The sequence below is a fragment of the Gorilla gorilla genome, chromosome 2, assembly GCF_029281585.2.
Source record: "Gorilla gorilla gorilla isolate KB3781 chromosome 2, NHGRI_mGorGor1-v2.1_pri, whole genome shotgun sequence".
NCBI lineage: Eukaryota > Metazoa > Chordata > Mammalia > Primates > Hominidae > Gorilla > Gorilla gorilla.
The window spans coordinates 183,452,520-183,474,595 of NC_086017.1; the positions used below are offsets into that span (position 1 = coordinate 183,452,520).

At 39.9% G+C, this 22,076-nt stretch overlaps 1 protein-coding gene across 8 annotated transcripts in view; it reads left to right on the forward strand.

The window, feature by feature from the left end:
- The window catches only part of FNDC3B (fibronectin type III domain containing 3B), a 361,054-nt gene that overhangs the window by 329,878 nt on the left and 9,100 nt on the right, over positions 1 to 22,076 (forward strand). For all 8 annotated transcript variants that reach the window (XM_031009318.3, XM_063704357.1, XM_055381469.2 and 5 more), the window contains 2 exons: positions 8,731 to 8,897; positions 11,428 to 11,555. In XM_031009318.3, the coding sequence (XP_030865178.1) occupies positions 8,731 to 8,897; positions 11,428 to 11,555 (295 nt within the window). The remainder of the gene's footprint in view (positions 1 to 8,730; positions 8,898 to 11,427; positions 11,556 to 22,076) is intronic.

Below are 22,076 nucleotides of genomic sequence, written 5' to 3' on the forward strand. Positions count from 1 at the left end.
AAATTTTATCTCTTAGAAAAGGAGCATAAAAAAATTCCACCCATTAATGAAACAGTATTACAGCCTGATCACTCACAAGCCAAAAAAGGTCCATATACAGCCAGGGACAGAGGGTTAGGAAATTAACATCTTTTCTCAATAGCTGTTGGCACGTTCATGCTTAGTCGGTAAACAGGGACTCTTGCCAACATCAAAATCAGTTTAGGTATTGCACCTTCCCTGCCTCAGGTGTCCCCACATGATGCCATCTGCTTCTCCATAGACATGGTCGGACTCTGTGTTCTTGGCAGAGTGAGGGCGAATACTATCCATTTCTATTTTCAGCACTGTTCATTCCCAAATGCCACCTGAGTAACGTACGAAATTCTCTCTCTCTTTCTCTCTCTCTCATTCATACACATACACACAATCCATGGAGCCCAGGGAAATTAAGAAAAAAAAAAAGACATGTCATTTTTAATGAATATTGCTGAGCTGTTGATTTGTGATATTGTGAAACATGTTTTGAAAGGTACCATTTGCAGCCTTTAGTAGACTACAGGTTATTTTAGGTCAGCAGGTTAGAGCATTTTGAGGAGTTAATATTAATGTGTTGCTGTGAGCCTGTAGTTGGCCTAGGGATTATAAGATAACAAGGTAGTAAATGTAGAAACGTTAGCATTATCTCTTATTTTCCATCATAAATTTAAGTTATAAGCCAGTTAGAGCATTCTTGGATTTTTTTTTCAAAATCAAACTGTTTTAAAGAAACATTCTAAAGCTAAATTCTTCATGTATATTATATTTCCCCCATAGTGATTTAAAATAAAGGAACATTTAAAGATTTAACATGATGGAACTTCTTCCTTCAGTTGCACTTGAGTGCAAAAAGTCAACTTTCACACTGTTAAAGCCTAAAATACTGAAATTAAAAGTATAGTCTTCCCCAAGAATTTCTGGAAAATGCCCAGAATCTGTTGTTTGCCTTTCTAGTGCATATTCAATAAGAAGTCATAGAATTTACTTCAATCTCATAAAAGTTCCTGCCAAGTGAACAAGACAGCTGTTGTCTGGCAGTTGAGCCGTAGAGAGTTATGTGACTTGTTCAAGTTTACAGTGAAGGTAATAATCTCTGCATTCTGGCTAAGGTCTGTGTGTATCTTTTTGCTCTTGAAACCTTGCTCTGTCCTGCCATGGAGTACTCTGACCGGCAAGCAGAATAAAATAAGCAGTCATTTGGTATTCACAAACACATAGAACTTTGTTTTTCATTTTTAAATATCTTTATTTTTTAGAGCAGTTTTAGGTTCACAGCAAAATTAAGCTGAAGGTACAAAGATACCCCTTATCCCACCTACCCCAACACATGCACAGCCTTTTCTATTATCAGCATCGTCCACCAGAGTGGGACATTTGTTACAGCTGATGAACAGACATTGGCACATCATTATTACCCAAATTCCATAATTTACATTAGGGTTTACTCTTGGTGTTGTTCACTGTATGGATTTGGACAAATGTATGATGACGTGTTTCCGCCATTATAGTATCACACAGAGTTGTTTCCTCAGTATCTATGGGTGATTGGTTTCAGGGCAACACCCTCCCCCCCGCCCCCCCACAAATCCATGGAAGCTCCAGTCCCTTATATAAAATGGCATAGTATTTGCATATAACCTACGCACATCCTCCTGTATACTTTAAATCATCTCTAGTTTACTTATGATACCTAATATAATGCCATTGCTACGTAAATAGTTGTTATGCTTTAGGGAATAACAAGAACAAAAAAAAGCAGAACATGTTCAGTATAGATGCAAGCATCCTTTTTTTCCCCCATTATTTTCTATCTGCAGTTGGTTGATCCACAGATATGGAACCTAGGGATATGGAGGGCTGACTGTGCAGAATGTTTTTTTAATCATTGGTAAATCACCAACATTAAAACTCATGCGTGCTTATTGCCATCCTAGTGTCTTGTTTCAAGAAGATATTACAGTCAAAGCTCAAACAAGTTATGGGCAGAGCCATCAAGAATTCATTTAGACTGTAAACTTTTAATGACCCACCCAACCTTCTAACCAGTTTATTTCCCCTTTCCAAGTAAATATTCTTAGTGTAGGAGAGCATTTCTCCCCATCTTTCTTCTCTCTAAGTAAAAATGCCCGACGCTATGGGCAGTGCCTAGACTGGGCGCATTGCCCCATCTTGGTGTTTGCAGCAACAGTTCTTAGCCTGGACTCGCCAGGACAGGGTGATCTTGGTCACATGCCCAGCTCTTCTCTCCAACTCAAGAAAACCTCATGGAGTGAAAATGAGAGGGATGCCATTCTGAGGACTCCTTCAGCTTTTCCAACCTTGGAAAACAGACTCATGAGCATTGGTGCTTTGTTAATAATACTCGTGTTAGAAACAATAATATTTACATAGTATTAAAAACAGTAGTATTTATGGAACATTTAATAAGTGCTAGGCATTGTCTAGTGTTTTCCTTCATCATCCCTTTTAATTCTCTCAATAATACTACAAGGGAGTTACTCTTATCATACCCACTTTACAGAGGAGGAGACAATTTACCTGGTTATAGAACGCACCATTACCAGACTGTTGAGCCTGAACTCAGACCCAGGCCAGCTTACTGCAGAGCTTATATCATCACCCAGTGTGTTGTATCCAAACTCCCTGCACAGTGGAGCCCCACAGGTGTTACTGTGTTTGTCCTCTTCTTGGTCCTCACAGGAGCCTGGGTCATGGGGCTGATGCCTCTGAAGCTTCATGGGCACAGGCAGCAGGGGATGGAGGTAGAGTAGAAGACCCCTCAGAGATATTGCCAGCGTGGGCTGGGGCTCCTGTGGTACCATAAGGGTTGCCTGTAGCTACATATGCCTCAGCCTGAACTCATACTGAAATGACTCAGTGACTTTATTGAGCATATGGTATGGAACCGCTATATATACCTTATTCTTTGTTGCTTTTGTCAGCAAGAGTGCTTATGTCATGAAAATAACAAAGTGAACATTTTATTTGTACTCCTTGGCCACCAAATTAGATGAGTGATTTATGTTGGGGAGAGCTAAATGTCTGGCATAGGATATAACAGAACATCACAAATTTAGATGGACATGTTCCTGCTGGGTCAAAAGCTGTGAATGACCCCAGTAGCCTGGGGAGAGGCCTGTATAGCAGGAACTGGGAGCCAGAGGTCCTCAGGATACAATTCAGATCCCCAAAAGGTGACCTATGGCCTTCCTGGTGCAGAGTTTGGGGCCATTGGATAATGCCATATGCCAGGCTCTTACTGTGTCCTAGGCTCAGTGCTAAGGTTTTACCAACATAAATATTGCATTGACTCTTAAAACAATCTACAAGGTAGATGCTGTGCCCATTTTACAAATGGGAGGAACTGACACTTAGCAGGGGTGAATGATGTGGCAGTAAAGCGCAGAGCTGGTTAGAGCACAGGTCTTCCTGGGTCCAAGTCCCTGTGCTCCACCTCCTCCACCGACAGTGTCAGAGTTACAGAGGGGAGTGAAGGATGGTCCAGTCCTTCTCAGCAGCCTAGAGCAGGGGAGCAGCCCAGGGTTAAGCAGATGTGACTCCTCGTGGAGTGCATCCCTGTTTCCTGAGCCCCACTCGCTGTTAGAAACTAAGGTATTGAGGGCTTAGTGAGAGTTTTTCACCATTTCCTGCTGCTTTAGGTCCTCCCATTTCCAGTTGTTTTCTTCCTACCCCAGGGATCTCCTCCCTTCCCCAGGGTTGAAGCAATGCACACTGAAGTATTAATAGTAGTGATCAGCACCTTCAAGACAGCAGGACCCTTCTGTTGCCTTCTGGCGGTGGTGTGATGTCCTAGGGCCTGTGGTGCATAAGCAGGTGGAATCTAAGCACTGACCCTGGTCATTCTACATATAAGAGGAAGAGGACTAGGAAAGCTCGAGAAATGCTGTTCTCCTCTTCATGGCAAAGCCTTGCTCTTCAGAATCCTTATCTGCATTTAAAATGTGTAGTCTTCAATCATTGTGTCTTGGGATGCTTGGTATATTTAGTTCCATCACAAAAGGCCTCTGGCTTACTTATTAATGAATTCTGAAATTAAGTTGGTCTTTTAAAAAAGATATAGGAGCAAGAAAAAAATTAACTTAGTCTTTGTAAAACAAATATTTGATGAATATTTGTAATCTCTCCCTGAGTGGTTCTAGCCACAGGGGTGTTAACCTACAGAGCTTCCTAGAAAGAGCACCATACAAATGGCCATAAATCACTGGCCCCGAAGAAGGAAGATTCTCTCTTATTTTGCCTCCTGGAATGATGGGAAATAATTATAGAACTGGGATGAAAGAGGAATTATATTATTCTTGTGTTGGCATATGTGCTTTTTATTATGTTTTGGTAGGTCTTTATTGTCTGATATTGGAGGAGCAAGGGGAACCAGACATTACTGTCAGCATGTACATTTCATGCTAGGGTTTACCAGAAAGAAACTTAGAATCAACAGTTATCTGAGGCCTGCTGTGTCAGAGCTTGGGGCTTTTATGTGAGCCGTCAAATTCAGACCTCACCAGTGTGTTCCAAGGAAGCGTCTCTGCCTGTACTTCACTGGCAGGACCCGCCTGAGGGAGAGTAAACAGCCTCACAGATGTAGTCCCACAGCTCATGTCTGAGGCCAACATGGCAGCCTGCTCTGCAGGGTTGCCTCTTACCATGCGGCTGACTTTCCACCCAGAAAAAAATCTGTGTTAGCAGATAGTGATGTACGTGGTCTCTCAGAACACAGAGGGAGTCCTTTCTAAAAATTCTGTCTTCACAGCATTAAGATGATTATAACTAACACATATTGAGTTATTATATATCAGGATTAGCCTAAGCACTTTGATTTTATTTATTTACTTATTTTATTTATTGTTTTGAGACAGAGTCTCGCTCTGTTGCCCAGGCCAGAGTACAGTGGCAGTCTTGGCTCACTGCAACCTCTGCCTACCGGATTCAAGTGATTCTCCTGCCTCAGCCTCCTGAGTAGCTGGGACTACAGGCACGCATCACCACACCTGGCTAATTTTTGTGTTTTTAGTAGAGATGGGGTTTCACCATGCTGGCCAGGCTGGTCTCGAAATCCTGACCTTGTGATCCGCCCGCCTCAGCCTCCCAAAATGCTAGAATTACAGGCCTGAGCCACTGTGCCCGGCCAGCAGTTTTCTTTTATTAACCCATTTAAACCTCACAATATCTCTGAGGTTGGTTCCATCATTTCACTGATTGTACAGATGAGAAAACTGAAGCACGAAGAGGCTAAACTACTTGCTGGTGTTTCATAGTCTACAGAGCCAATTCCAGTCTCAGAAATTGCATTTACTGAGAGCCTACCAAGTACCCAGATCTTTAGAGGGTATAGAAGAAGTTTAACTAGAATCTATTTTCTTATGTATTTAATGATTTTTTTTTGTTGTAGAGAGTAAAATGACATGAAATTGGAAATGACTGTGATAAATGATTTTCATAGTATAAAAAATTGGTACCAAGTCTTTCTCATCCCTTTCATGTCATGGTTTCATTCTTGCAGTTCTCTTTCTATTCTTACCTCTTTTATTTCCTTAAGAAAATGAAAGGGTGGGGAAAACCTTTAAAGTGAGGAAGGTGTCAGCTTTTTAATAATGTGCCAACTTGCTACCTCTGTCTTTAATGTCTCCCTGTGGCTCTTGGTCACACTTCAGAGTGAGATGACTGGAGAAAGTCTTCAGAAGGCATTAGCTATGATCATCTTGCATCATTGCTCAGCCCTTCTGACCTTGGGCCTGTGTGTTCATCTTAGGGCACAGGCCCCAAAAGGACAGGGTACATCAGTGTTTCTAGATGGCCCAATTGACACTTGATGCTTTCCTGCCTTGGGCTGTTTCACCCAAAACTCTTAGGATTCCTTATGTCTCCCCTTCCCACCTTATACTTGTTTCACCCAGGAAAGAGCCTCTGTCATGCCCATCATCTCCTTCCCTCCTGAAGGCTCAATATCTGGTTAATTACATGACATAGGAATTACTTACCATCTATTTTGGCTATTTCCATACACATTCTGAGAACAAAATAAAAGAGCTCTTCTCCATGCCCCTCTCATAATTTCTTCCCATGCCCTTTTTTGGGGAAGGCAGGCCAGTCAAAGCAGTGATGGCTTTGATCAGAGCAACGAGCAGATCATGATTTATTATTGCCAGAGTAGACAGTGGGCTACATTAGAGGACTGCTTAGACGCATGCTTATTCTAGAAAAGGCTGAAGGGAGAAAGAACCACCCCTTTCCCTCCTCTTCTCAGCTCCCTTCTGCTGGGAGCACCTGGCTGCCAGTTCCCAAGTTCCTCTCCATGGGGAATTGCAGCTCCAAGGTGGCCTCCTGGAGCTGCCTAACTCCGCCTTCACTGAAAATAAGGTGATTGAACTGTAAAGCTGAAATCCTCTGCAGTCATGTCTCCTCCAGAGTCTTCAAGGTCACTGCCACTTTTTTCTAGACACAAATGGCGTCATTTTTGTAATTCTAATTAACACTGTCTCCAGACATAAATAAAATTTTAAATTTCTCATTACTATCAGCTGTTTCCACTAGTTTTTCATAAATTGGAATGCAATTTTAAACAGTTAATAAAATGCTCCAGTACAAGAGCAAAACAAGAAGTTAAAGGAACACAACAGTCTAGAAACAGAAGATTTTGATGTATTTTTAAATTGATACGTATGTTATCTGTTCTATTTAGATTACAAACTTAGAGTAATGAATTTGCTTCAGTAAATTTCTTTGTGACTGTGAGTGCTATTGCTTACATTATAATTGGGTCTGGGTCCAAATATATATTGAACTTATTTTCCAAAAGAAATACTCTCCTTAGATTGTGGCATGGCAGGAAAGCATACTGTTCCTAGTAGTCCTCTCCAAACTCCTTTGAAAACTGAGCTTTATGGCAAATTTGTAATGAAGATGTAACACTTTCACTACTTAAACCATGACTTCAATTTGTGATATAATTAAGGGCAATTACTCCTGTTAGAGATTGTAGACTAGGTTAGGCTGAGTTAATAAATAGCTGTTTGGCTCTGGCATTAGCAAGGATGTCTTCATTAGGGTAGTAATGTGTCAAGAGTGCTAAATAGGTTGCCATGGTATTTGTGGGTTTCAGCCTGGACTCTGGCTTTCCCTGAAATTAAAAATGTTCAGCCTTTAATGAAAGGCACTTCCTTCCACAGCAAAGCAGACAGAACACTAAATAGGTGAAATGACCAGGGCTCAGGAACTTGATTGCAGAGGCTGATGAATACACACATGGATATTTTAAAGTAAGCATTGACTCTGACAGGCTTTGTTAAAAAAAAAAAAAAGAAAAGAAAAAGAAAAGAAAATGTTTTAGATCTGTATCTCTTCATTTTTCCATCCATTCATCCATCCAGAGGGACTGTGCTCCAGCACATGGAAAAGCTTCTGCCCTGCTTCAGAAAACCTTGCCCACACTCAGGACCAGCTAACGCACAGGGATTAGGTCTTATTCATCTTTCAGATCCACAGAGCCTAGCACACAGCAGATGTTCAAGAAATGTTTGCTAAATGAATACATAAATTCTGCTTACCCCTAGGCCAAATTGGCCCAAGAGTCAGACATTTTGGATTATGATTTTGTTAGTGGCCAACTTCCAGTATCTGAAGACAGTGGATTGTCCTCAGATGCTGTGACGAAGCCCTGGAAATGTAGAATCCATTGGCCTGTCTGTCTAGGAACAAGGCGTTGTGGTTGGATTAACTTATGTAGTGGTTCTCAGCGTGTCCACTGGACCAGCAGGATTCAAATACTGAATCTACTAAAGATCCTGGATGACTTATGGGAAGTTATGTTATTTCCAAAATTTTACAATTAAACTATATTTTTTAAAAAGAAGACAGCGTACTGTAGTTCTCAAATATGTTTTTATTGTGAAAACGTTGTTTTCGAGACCCTGGGGGAAAACACCTAAAACATAAGGCCTTGTTTGTTTATCTGTGTGCCTGTTATGCTTAACGTTTCATGGAAATCTTAATTAGCAGAGAAGTGTAAAATAGTCCTGGATCTGATGGGGGAAGGAGCCAAAAGCTGCCAGTCCAAACTGTCCAGCCCACCTGTGCTGTTTGTCTGTGATTTTGATGAACCTGATGGATGATTCCGAACACAGCATTTTTTTTTTCTTTTTACATGTGTTCTCAACGATCCATAATCCTAAATGTCTCCTTAGCAGTTGAGGAATGGGGCTTTGAAAGCTCTTGGTAAGATCGATAAAAGTTAAAATTGAAAGCATTTCTGGCCAAACCTCAGTTATTTGCAAAATTTGGCTAAAGAGGACCTTATTTCTCAGGTGTCCTGTTAACATTAACTTCACTGCCTAGTACATAGTAGAAGATTAGTTTACACTACCAGATTATAGATATTAGCATTATGAAAAATTTGAAAATTCTGTTTTTTATTAGTAAATAAAAACATGAGCGACTGATGTTTCTAGAATCTAGATCTTAATTAAAGGAGTCTCATTCCAGTCTTTATATGTGCTTAAGTTTATGTTTTTCTTTTATAAAAACATACATTTAGACATTCAGCTTAACCCTAATGTAGCAACTGGCTGATTATTAATTCAGAATGTATGGAAAGCGTTTACCAGGTTGGCCTAATCTGCTCCATTAGTTTGCATCATAATTAATTTCTTGTCATTAGTAGACGTTCAGGTGGCTAATTGATTCTGCTCCTTCTTCTAGGTTTATTTCAATCTACAGAGGACCCAGCCACACCTACAAGGTCCAGAGACTGACGGAATTCACATGCTACTCCTTCAGAATCCAGGCAGCAAGCGAGGCTGGAGAAGGGCCCTTCTCAGAAACCTATACCTTCAGCACAACCAAAAGTGTCCCCCCAACCATCAAAGGTGTGTAGACTATGTATTCTTTCTCGCTCTCTTGTGAGAGTAAGGAACTGTTGGGACTTATAGAAAGAAGCTCTTTTCTGATGTTAAATATAATGTCAGCAAGATAGAATCAAAAGAACATTCTAAAGAAGATTGAGCAATGGGTTGTCTGGGGGAAATGAGAGACCTTGAAAGGAAAGGGCCTACTGATGACTTTTCTCTGTAGGTAGGCATGTTTATCAAAAATAATGGTTAGAAATAAGGGTTAAATTCCTGGTGCTGCAGCCCTTAAGACAGTTTACCAAGGAAGGCGTCAGACTCCCCTTTCCTAGACTTTCAGGGAAGCAGAGGTTGGCATTCATCTTTCAGTGACTTTGGTGCCTAGAGACTGACTTAGGCAACTTCAGCAGCCTTTCTCTTTTGGCGCACAGCTCTTGGTGTGGAGCACTGCCTTTGGAAAGCTGTAGCAGCGATCTGCTCTAATCTCCTTGGGTACTTATCTTGAAGTTTCTTCAAGGATGACTACTTTCCTACTCTGGCCCCTTAATGGGATCAGGTACTGCAGAAGTTGTGAGAGCCCCATGTATCCAGATCTTCCCCATATCTCTCGAGGCTAGTGAACAAAAGACACTCTGCCTGGACCCTTCTTCCACCTGGTCTGCTGAGCCCTCAGCCTGTTATGTAGCCACAGAGCTATGCCTGACTGCGGCTGACTTGCAAGGCAGGAAATAGCAATAGGAACCATAGCATGCTCAGCCTGTCCACCCAGCCACTCATGGACTCCTGAGGCCCTGCCTCATCTCCTGCAAATACTGTGGTTCTTGTGGAGGTCCCTGCAGCTTGTCTTTTAGGGGACAGACAACACAAATGGCTTATCGAGCTATTGCTCAAAATAACCCTAAGGCTGACAGATAGCAGGGTAAGTACAACTTGCACAAAAGATCCTTGCATATGTGTTTGACTCTCTACTCCCACATGAAGGAGGTGTGTCAGCTACAACCAGGGCACAAAGTCAATTATAGGAACTTTCCAGGACCTGGGTCAGGATTTGGCTTGGATTCTATGAACCTCATAGCTCCTTTCAGGATTAGTTTAGGGTAAATACCTTCCTCCTGCTTCCCTGCCCTGCAGACTCTTTGGCAGACCCTTCTTTGTGTGACTAAGACGTGAGTATGAATGTGCATACACGTGCACGGCCTTGCCAGGTCACTTTGGCAGTAAATGCCCTGGCCCTTTGGTGCGGCTTTGCCTTTCAGTTATAACACAAAAGATGTCTGAGCACACTGTGGCTGCTTTGGTTTATTAGTACCAAGGAAGGGTGGCCACATTTATCAATTATCCCACTTCAGGGGTCTTTCTAGAAAGTATGAAGGAGTACTATCTTTGCCTCTCAAAGTGATTCTTGGTGGGGATTCATTTTACAAAAAAATACAATGGCACATTGATAGTGCTTGCATCCCCCAGCCTTTCTACTTCAGAAGGTCAGTTTTCCCGCTCTGACGCATGATCGGTTGTCTTCCTCTCACTCTTAGATTCAGGAAATTATTGTCATAGCTGGAGGACAGTTTAATCTGATAGGCTTCCTTATTTAGTTTTTTCATAAAATGCTTGGAATTTTGGCCAAGTATTTCCAGCGTAGGCTCCTTTTCTTCTTCTTTTTTTTTTTTTAAGGAAAGCATTATTTTTCTGAAACAATAACACACAGAATTGCAAGTAGAAACAACTGTCTCTAAAGAATTAGTTGCATGTAATTAGGGATTAAAGTATAAGGGGGTTCAGACAGGAGATATACATTCTAGTTACAAAATAGGAAAATGTCATATTGAATCAAGCTGTAGAGATAGAAGTTATGAAAATATTTTTTAAATCTAGAATATTTTAAGTGCCTTACTACAGACTAGTATAATTTAGCTTTCAATGAGAATGAGGAGTTCAGGAGGTGAAAAATAAAATATATATAAATATAATTTAATTTTTAAAGGCTTTCAATGCTGCCCATTCCCCAGGACTGTTCTCACATGTCACCTGCTCCTCAAACTTTCCTTAGACCCTCCTCACCCAGATATGCTCTTTTCCTCCCCTGGAAATTCCCAACGTTTTGTTTGTACCTCTCATTTTTATTCCCTGATGTTTCTTTTTGTATGCGTCTCATACCTTGCTCTCCCCTTCCTTCAACTAAATCTTAAGTTTCTTGAAAACAGGGTTTACCTTGCCTGTTTTTGCATCTTCCAGAATACCTAGGACAGGGCCTAAGCCATAGAGGATGCTCAATTGCCATAGGAGAAAAAAAGATGTGATCCACATCAAGCTGTTATTAATGGGATAATGGGCAAAGGATTTTTCATCAATGGCTTTTTAGTCATGGAGTAACTTCTCTGTGCCTGAAGGGCACCCTGCTGGTTTTATGAGAGGCTGGGCAAATCAGCTCCTCTCTCAGGGCAAACACAGGCACAATCTTGCTCTCTCTGGATTCTCACTAATAGTGCTAAAGTGTTGACTATTAACATGATACTTTGAATTTTGAGCTTGGATGTGTGGATTTGTATTTCAGCACCTCGAGTAACACAGTTAGAAGGAAATTCATGTGAAATTTTATGGGAGACGGTACCATCAATGAAAGGTGACCCTGTTAACTACATTCTGCAGGTATTGGTTGGAAGAGAATCTGAATACAAACAGGTAAGAACCAGTGTGCATGGCACATGTGCAACTGAGTATGGCTGGCTTCATGCCTCTGCTTATTGCTATGAATGACTCAGTGAACTATGTTTTTCTTAAAATCAGTGATAGAAACTGCCTAACTTGTACTTATTGTATAATTCTTCAGAGTGGGTGAAGCCTAGTTTATATTTCATTTTGTATATGGTGGTATTCATCTTCAATTTTCAGTTCTCAAGCATATGCTTGTCTTAAAGAGTTGTAAATTGTTTATTTGTATTTGACATTGATGGTGAGGTTTGCAAGTATCAAAGTCAGTATGTAATTGAAAACTAAAGTGCCTGTGATTTTACTATAGAGGGGAAGTAGTCTCTTTTTTTGTTGTTGTTAGTATTGATCTTTTTTTTTTTTATTATACTTTAAGTTCTGGGATACATGTGTAGAATATGCAGGTTTGTTACATAGGTATACATGTGCCATGGTAGTTTGCTGCGCCCATCAACCTGTCATCTACATTAGGTATTTCTTCTAATGCTATCCCTCCCCTTGCCCCCCACCCCCTGACAGGCCCCAGTGTGTGATGTTCCCCTCCCTGTGCCCATATGTTCTCATTGTTCAACTCCCACTTATGAGTGAGAACCTGCGGTGTTTGGTTTTCTGTTCCTGTGTCAGTTTGCCAAGAATGATGGTTTCCACTTCATCCATGTCCCTACGAAGGACATGAACTCGTTCTTTTTTATGTCTGCATAGTATTCCATGATGTATGTGTGCCACATTTTCTTTATCCAGTCTAACATTGATGGGCATTTGGGTTGGTTCCAAGTCTTTGCTATTGTGAATCGTGCTGCAATAAACATACATGTGCATGTGTCTTTATAGTAGAAGGATTTATAATCCTTTGGGTATATACCCAGTAATGGGATTGCTGGGTCAAATGGTATTTCTGGTTCTAGATCCTTGAGGAATTGCTACACTGTCTTCCACAATGGTTGAACTAATTTACACTCCCACCAACAGTGTAAAAGTGTTCCTATTTCTCCACATCCTCTCCAGCATCTGTTGTTTCCTGACTTTTTAAATGATTGCCATTCTAACTGGCGTGAAATGGTATCTCATAGTAGTTTTGATTTGCATTTCTCTAATGACAAGTGATGACGAGCTTTTTTTCATATGTTTGTTGGCCACATAAATATCTTCTTTTGAGAAGTGTCTGTTCATATCCTTCACCCGCTTTTTGATGGGGTTGTTTTTTTCTTGTAAATTTGTGTAAGGTCCTTGTAGGTGCTAGATATTTGCCCTTTGTCAGATGGATAGATTGCAAAATTTTTCTCCCATTCTGAAGGTTGCCTGTTCACTCTGATGATAGTTTCTTTGCTGTGCAGAAGCTCTTTAGTTTAATTAGATCCCATTTGTCAATTTTGGCTTTTGTTGCCATTGCTTTTGGTGTTTTAGTCATGAAGTCTTTACCCATGCCTATGTTCCGAATGGTATTGCCTAGGTTTTCTTCTATGGTTTTTATGATTTTAGGTCTTACATTTAAATCTTTAATCCATCTTGAGTTAATTTTTGTATAAGGGGTAAGGAAGGGGTCCACTTTCAGTTTTCTGTATATAGCTAGCCAGTTTTTCCAACACCATTTGTTAAATAGGGAATCCTTTCCCCATTTCTTGTTTTTGTCAGGTTTGTCAAAGATCAGATGGTTGTAGATGTGTGGTGTTATTTCTGAGCCCTCTGTTATGTTCCATTGGTCTATATATCTGTTTTGGTACCAGTACTGTGCTGTTTTGGTTACTGTAGCCTTGTAATATAGTTTGAAGTCAGGTAGCATGATGCCTCCAGCTTTGTTCTTTTTGCTTAGGATTGTCTTGGCTATATGCACTCTTTTTTGGTTCCATATGAAACTTAAAGTAGTTTTTTTCTAATTCTGTGAAGAAAGTCAGTGGTAACTTGATGGGAATAGCATTGAATCTATAAATTACTTTGGGCAGTATGGCCACTTTCACGATATTGATTCTTCCTATCCATGAGCATGGAATGTTTTTCCATTTGTTTGTGTCCTCTCTTATTTTCTTGAGCAGTGGTTTGTAGTTCTCCCTGAAGAGGTCCTTCACATCCCTTGTAAGTTGTATTCCTAGGTATTTTATTCTCTTTGTAGCAATTGTGAATGGGAGTTTGCTCATGATTTGGCTGTTTGTCTATTATTGGTGTATAGGAATGCTTGTGATTTTTGCACATTGATTTGGTATCCTGAGATTTTGCTGAAGTTGCTTATCAACTTAAGGAGTTTTTGGGCTGAGATGATGGGGTTTTCTAAATATACAATCATGTCATCGAGGAGAAGTAGTCTTAACCTAACTACTGAAGCCTACATTCTGTCTACCTTTTTTGTAGAAGTAATGGAAGGTTAAGGGAGATGATGCATAGGCCCTGGAGGCCTGTGATTCAGAAGCTCTAAGTCATGCATGTCACCTTTTAATGTCAAAGGAATCACCCGGGAATCTGTTAAAATGCAGATTCTGACCTGGTAGGTCTTGGATGGAGATTCACCCTCCCAGGTGACACTGACATTGCTGGTCCATGGACCATAATTTGAGTAGCAAGGCTCTGTAAATCACATAATAAACCCACATAAGAGAGAATGCATTTGGAATATAGCCAGATAAGAAATTAGTTTTATCATGTTTCATAGCCCTTGTTGATTCTTAAATCTTCCAAAGAAGAATCAGATCAATGACTGAAGGATTTAGATACTCTATAGGCTTTTATAATAGTCCCTAGAACTTGTTTTTGTCAAATCAGGATATAATATTATGTATTCCATTAGGAAAGCTGAGGTGCATTCTTCATCAGCACTTTTAATAGGAGCATTCATTTATATCAAACATAAAGATGAAAATAAATGCCACCTGTTCTCTGAAACACTAGCATAATTTATAAAAAACTTTGTTCAGTTCCAAATACACAAGTAGAAAATCATTTGATTCAGAGTTTCTGTTAAATTTCTCATTGGTGTTTGCTATATGATAATAAAGAATACTGGCAAATAAAATGTGTTTTTAAAAAAAGGTAATTTTGGACATTTTGCTGTACTTTGTTAATATGATGTATCAGATAAAAGATTTAATTGTTTTGAACAAAAAACTTTATCCTAAATATGACATCTACCAGTGTCGATTAACATCAGCAGATGATGTCACCAAAGTTTCCATCATTCCTCTTAAATAAGAACAAAGACACTATGGTTCCTTTTATTTTTGAATCTCATTTTATACGATATATTCCATTTCAGAGTAAATAACTTACGTGCGTAATTGTTTCATTTTACCAGAAAGATATGATTGGTTTCGGGTCTTAGCTCAAATAGAGAGCAGAGAATTTATTCTGTTCCATAGCAATGTGAAAATGGTTAAAATATGAGGTGTTAAGAAATTTTACAACATATCATTTGATGCTTAACAATAATTCATTTCCCAGCAGTACATTGATCACACATTTGTCATTGTATTGTAAAAATCTTTTATTTTACGTGCCGTGCTTTTCCACCTGTTCTTGGAAAAACGTTCTGCTTCCCAAAGCACAGTGACTGCTGTTTCCTGTTGAAAAAAGCAGCATTATTTGCTTGATACCTATACACATCAGGCATTGCCAAACTATAGGTGAATCTATTCAGTAATTTAGATTTTATTGGCAGATGATCTCTTTTGAATCTGTTGTCTGTTTAATGTTATATGTTTAGACCCATGGCCATATAAATGCTAATAAACTAATGCATAATCATATGTATGCCACAGACTATTTTTCTTATTATAAACAGTTATAAACAAAGTGTTTCTTGTTGTAAACAGGTGAAAACACACAGTACTGCACGGCAGGCTCAGCAGATGAGGCTTAGCATTCTCCACATGCCCATTTGCTTCCTGCATTTACCAAGAAATGATTAAGGAGAGTAGTGGTACATGAAAAGCCACAGTTGAGTCAGGGACAATTTGTACTGGTTTCTTTTTTTTTTTTCTGGCTTCTCGCTATTCAGCAAACATTAACTTAAACATGATGTTTTAGTACTTCATTGTTCTGGACATGAGCTAGGGAATGAAACATATTTATGTGTGCAGAACAATGGTTAAAATAATTATAGTTCAAGGATAACAGGCAACAGGCTTTGAATTCATAGAGGCAAAGCAAAAGAAAATGAGAGGTAATTACTGCTGTACATCCACCACAGTGGAGCTACAGGCTCACTGTGTATACCTCAATTATAGCACTAATCAGACAGGACCCACTAATACGTGGGCTTGTGTTATTCATTTTTATTTTTCCAGTACTGGCACATAGTTTGACACTCAGTAAATGTTTCCTGCATGCATGAAAGACGCAGCTTCAAAGCACCAGGGTTATTTATATGTGCAGTGGTGACAAGAGTAAACTTCAGCATAGAAAGAAAAAAATCACCCCTAATAGGATAATATCCTTTTCCCCCAAGATCTTTTTTCTTTTTTTTTTTTGGACAGAGTCTCACTCTGTCGCCCAGGCTGGAGCACAGTGGCGTGATCTCGGCTCACTGCAAGGTCTGCCTCCCGGGTTCACGCCATTCTGCTGCCTCAGCCTCCCGAGTAGCTGGGACTACAGGCACCCGCCACCACACCTGGCTAATTTTTTGTATTTTTAATAGAGACGGGGTTTCACTGTGTTAGCCAGGATGGTCTCGATCTCCTGACCTGGTGATCCACCCACCTCAGCCTCCCAAAGTGCTGGGATTACAGGTGTGAGCCACCACGCCCAGCCCTTCCCCCAAGCTCATTTTTATAGGCGACACATGACAAGTGCCATGGCCTCTTCTGATGTTTTGTTTGAAGCATCAACTCTAACTTTGCCTTGGTTCTAGGTGATTCGCTTTCTGTTTTTCAGGCGTCACGATGTGGGGCAAGCAGCTGATTTTAATTATTAAACAATCTATTAACTTTTGAAGTATTAAATTATTACTCACAATTTTACTCTTCATTAGATTGCATGCACATTTGGTTTGCCTTTTGCCATTTAATAAATATTCCAAGCACAGCTTTTTTTCCAGGAAGCTTAAAACTTCTTTTCAAATAGGCTTAAAGGTAAAGTATTCTTTAAAAGAATGAAAATTGTGTCTATATGCATGTGACTTCTTATTTTGTACAAGATATAGCATAGACAGTTTCATGCATAGTAAGAAGTAAAGCAAAACAATTCATATTCATATTCCTGTTCAGGCAGCAATAACTTTTCTAAGAAGTATTTAATGTAAGCATTGAAGACAAGGAAAGGATCAACAAATTGTGAGAAATTATTACCTATTGGCAGTCAAAATTTATGAAAAATTACTGAAATTCTTGGTGCTCAGATTTGTTGCATAAAGAAAACCTCTGGGCTGGGCGCGGTGGCTTATGCCTGTAATCCCAGCACTTTGGGAGGCCAAGACGGGTGGATCACAAGGTCAGGAGATCGAGACCATCCTGGCTAACACAGTGAAACCCTGTCTCTACTAAAAATACAAAAAATTAGCCAGGCATGTTGGCAGGCACCTGTAGTCCGAGCTACTTGGGAGGCTGAGGCAGGAGAATGGTGTGAACCTGGAAGCAGAGCTTGCAGTGAGCCGAGATCGTGCCACTGCACTCCAGCCTAGGGGACAGAGCGAGACTCTGTCTCAAAAAAAGAAAAAAGAAAAAAAAAAAAGAAAACCTCTGAAGTGTCTAGAGGTCTGTAAAGCTCCACATTTAATTTCATGGTATTTCTGTATCAATATATTTTTATCTTGTATCATTTTTAGAATATAGTATCAAGGCATGCATTGATTCTACATGGTATCACAAAGAGTACCACAAGGAAAGATCTTCTCTTGACCAAACTATTTTAAAGTCTTGGAGCCTGCAACACATCCTGGCTGGAGCCTCCTTTTTTTTTGAGATGGAGTCTCGCTCTGTCGCCCAGGCTGGAGTACAGTGGCATGATCTCAGCTCACTGCAACCTCTGCCTCACGGGTTCAAGTGATCCTCTTGTCTCAGCTTCCCAAGTAGATGGGATTAAAGGCAACTGCCACCATGCCAGGCTAATTTTTGTATTTTTAGTAGAGATGGGATTTCACCATGTTGGCCAGGCTGGTCTTGAACTGCTGACCTCAAGTGATCCACCTGCTTCGGCCTCCCAAAATGCTGGATTACAGGCATGAGCCACCACACCCAGTGGCTAATTTATTTTTGTATTTTTAGTGGAGATAGGTTTTCACCATGTTGGCCAGGCTGGTCTCCAACTCCTGACCTCCAGTGATCCACCCGCCTCACCCTCCCAAAGTGCAGGGATTACAGGCATGAGCCACCATATCTGTCCCCTTCATCATATTTTTTTAATGACTTTCAACTCATTTCCCTAATACAGAAATTAAACAATGAGGCTATGACTGTCTCATAGGACAGTTTTTTATTTCTGCATGAATAAAGGGTCAAATTTAGAACAAAATAAAAATAGATCAAGATAGACCTCTTTAAAAACCATCATTTATTTTACTGATTCTTAGGGTTTTTTTAGTTTTATAGGTTTATTTAAGTATCTGAAGGTTATGACCCCTTATATCAGAAAAATTCCCGTACGTGTACCCATACCTCTACTTAAAATTCATGTAAAAATGAACTGATAGTCACTTTCATGGAGGCCAGGTAGAGGACCCCTGGTTTATTGAGAAACTGTCGGGTGTTTTACATTGTGAGGGCTTCCTGGCATAGTCAGTACTCTAAGAGTTCACAGGCCCATTGGATGAAAACCCCCAGGAAGCAGTTCAGTAACGGTACCCTTGCCTCTCATCTTTGGCTCAAGGACAAAGTTATCTGCCCAACATTATGCCCTCAATAGAGGAGGCCTGCAGGTTAGCACATTTCCCCTTGAGCCTGGTAGGCATAGCAGGGGAGACACAGGGACAAGTCTCCCTCCCATAGTCATGTAATTCTGGAGGAATTAATTCACCTAGTTGAGTCTTGGCTTTCTCATTGTAACTCTTACTTAGGTGGTTACTGTGAGCATTAGATTATTCAATCATGAGAAGGAGCTGTACAGATGATAACATGGTGCAATTATATCTCCCCTTCAGTTCTTGGGAGGGGTGACATTAGTAAAGAGATGAAGGTAAGCCTCTAGCAGCCGAGTATGCACTGTTCTCGCCACCCTTCCCAAAAAGCTCCCTGTTATTTACAGGATTTCAACTATGCAGCATGTTATTTTGAATTAAGGGTTATGGATTCTTCATTTCAGTTGTCTGGGTATTACTTTAAATCCTCTCATTTGGAATAAACATGTCAAGATTACTTTAAAATATATCGTTCATCAAATCAAGAACAGAAATAGTCTTTGTAAAAATAATAATGTTTCTATACTTATTACAATATTATGATTGGTTACTTCAATAAAAAAAATCCCAAATGGAGCCGTGCCGTTTAAATTGGATTGAGTCAAGAGGAAAAGCCCATAAGGGTGCCTTTGTCAAAATGAATGAAAACAAAGGGACACAAAGCGTGGCCTGCTGCCCTGATGCGCAGAGCTGCACAGTCCTGGGGGAGGCACAGCTGTATGGCAGGCCTGGCGACATGGTGATTTTTGTGACATCATTAGTTCCTAAGTACTGTGGGTTGTAAGTGTCCGTGGCCATGTCTGGACACCAAGCCAGCATCATGGGGCTCCCCTTCCGTTGATTTCTGCAAGTCCTATATTTGTAGGCCCCAAGGGTCCCTGGCACCAAGCATTTGTCCTGGAGTGTTACGCATGATTTCTGCAAGGGGGGCAGGGAAAGTACAGTCAAGTAGCAATATAATATATCATGTTGACATTTCTTAGATGCCTACTGCATGCCAAGCCCCGTCCTAGGAGGTTGCTACATGTTATCCCACTTAATCAGTAATCCCATAATCACATGAGACTGTTATTTTCATGTAGGGAGCGGGGGATGTTTCTCTTCCGCAGAAGGATGTTACCTTCAAGGGACAGGTATTACAAAGATGTTGAATTAATTTTCAATTATTTGGGCTTCTTAATCGTATCTGGGCTTTTGGATCTCATATTTTAGTTTTAAAACCCCATCAGTTTATAGTTAATAACATAGGTTTACAAGTGTAATAACTCAAAAATTTATTTCATTTAGTTGTATAAAATATGATTGGCTTATTCCACATGCAACCATTTAGTTTAAAAAAATGAGACATTACATTTCATTTTAAAGCTCATCTTTGTTACTTTCTTTGAACCTGAAAATCCTTAATCTGTTACTCTAAAAAAATCTTCACTGAGATATGACTGGCCTCACCACACTGGTCTATGTGAATTTGCTGACTTTTAAGGACATTATAGTCAGAGCCAAGGTAGACAAGCTATGAAGTATGTGTGCTCTCACATTTACATATTTATACAACTAGAAGAGTATTTGCAAAGTTTTAGTATTTGGATCACTTTAAAAACTATTAGAACGTATTAGAAAAACTATTAGAACATATTAGAAAATGATTAAAACATATTAGAAAACTATTTACGTGTGGGGGGTGGCTCACGCCTGTAGTAATCCCAGCACTTTGGGAGCCTGAGGCGGGTGGATCACAAGGTCAAGAGATTGAGACCATCCTGGCTAACACAGTGAAACCCTGTCTCTACTAAAAATACAAAAAAAAAAAAATAGCTGGGCGTAGTGGCGAGCGCCTGTTGTCCCAGCTACTCGGGAGGCTGAGGCAGGAGAATGGCGTGAACCTGGGAGGCGGAGCTTGCAGTGAGCCAAGATCAAGCCACTGCGAGAGCGAGACTCGGTCTCAAAAAAAAAGAAAAACTATTCATGTGCATAAAATATACTAGAAACTACATATTTTCAATCAATAGACTCCATTTTTTGCTGCGCCTATACCAAACTGTCTCTTGCCCCTATGGTCTGTGTGTGCATCTTAATGCTTACTGTTCACATTTACTTGTTAGTTTCTCTTTATAAACACTGTGTTATCAGAATATCTGCTCTTTGAGTATTTGAGGGTTCTAATTAGAGAACATTCGCTGAGCATCTACTTTGTTCAAGCCATTGTGCTGGTTGCTGTGGAGATATGGAAATAATAGAACACTGTCTCACTCAATATATTTATCTTAAATGTAAAAAAGATAATGTTAACATTGCGTTGGCAAGGCTTGTGAAAGAGGGAAGCTGTTCCAATTAAAATAACAAGAATAGCTAAAAGAAAAACATTTACAAATTAAAAACTAACTTTTGATTAGACTTTCATTAAGAAAGTTCCCTTCAGTTAACTATTTGTATTATTTTACTATGCTTTTTGCCTAATGGTACAAGAAAAATAGGATTCCTTTATTTTTAAAATACATTTTCAGATATCTTCCACTCTACAAAGTAAAAGTTGGGAAGTTTTGTTAAAATTAATATATGAAGTCTTTGTTCAAGAGTCTCTAAACTGGGTTTCTGGGAAATTAAATATACGTTTGGGCTCACTTTTTTTTTTTTAAATCTTAACCAGGGTTTGTCTTGAACTGCTAACCTCAAGTGATCCTCCTGCTGAGCCCACTTTTTAAAAGGGATGTAGCCATGCAAATTCTGGAAACTGTAGAAATAATTAAAATAGATACAAATATACATTTATATTCACTTTCCAGAAGTCTTTAAAACATTTGTGGGGATAGGTTATTAAGTGGTTTTCTACAGTGATGTCATTGTTCGATGGCAGAAATTAAGAGGCCACATCACAAAAACACTGTCCAGGTCTTTGCTTGGCAGAAACTGAGCAGGGAGCTGCTTTCAATAACATCATAAAAGATAGTGTTTTCCTTTATGGAGCAGCAGGAGCCGTGGTGGGATGATTTAGAAGGTCTTTCATGGAAATACCAGAGAGTTAGCAGCGAGATATGGGAAGACATAGTCAGAGGCCATGAAACCTGGACCCGGTGTCACACTGTAGTCATTAGAAGAGGAGTAAAGTGGAGGACAACAATGGAACAGGCAGAGCTGGGGCAATTTCAGTGGTGAGGATGGGTATTTGATTTGGAAGTGGAGTCTCATCTGGGATCCACCACTCCCTTTATTTGCTAAGAGACTTTAAGAAATTAACAGCCTCTCTGAGCCTTAGTTTCTTCATATCTAAAATGAAAGTAATGATATTCACCTGACAGCATAATTAAGAAGATTAAATTCAGTAAAGCAGACATACCCTCCAGCATATTCCTTTTGCAAAGCATTTTCCACATCCATTTTCTTGACTGATCCTCAACCTCCTTTGGAGTAGTGTTACTATTAGGTCCTGGATCTAGCTCCATGTTAAAGATGAGAAAACTAAGGCACAAAGCTGTTACTTGCCTGAGATCACAGACCTAGTAAGTGGCAGAGCAAGGACTTAGACTGAAATACTGATTCCAGTTTCTGTGTTTGAGAAAAGTCTGCTTAATGCTTCCGAGTGCCAAGTCACACCAGCCAGGCCCAGCTCCCAGGATTGCACAGAGAAAAAGAACTCTTAATGACTACATTATTTGACCCTTTGATAAGGGTAAACAAATATT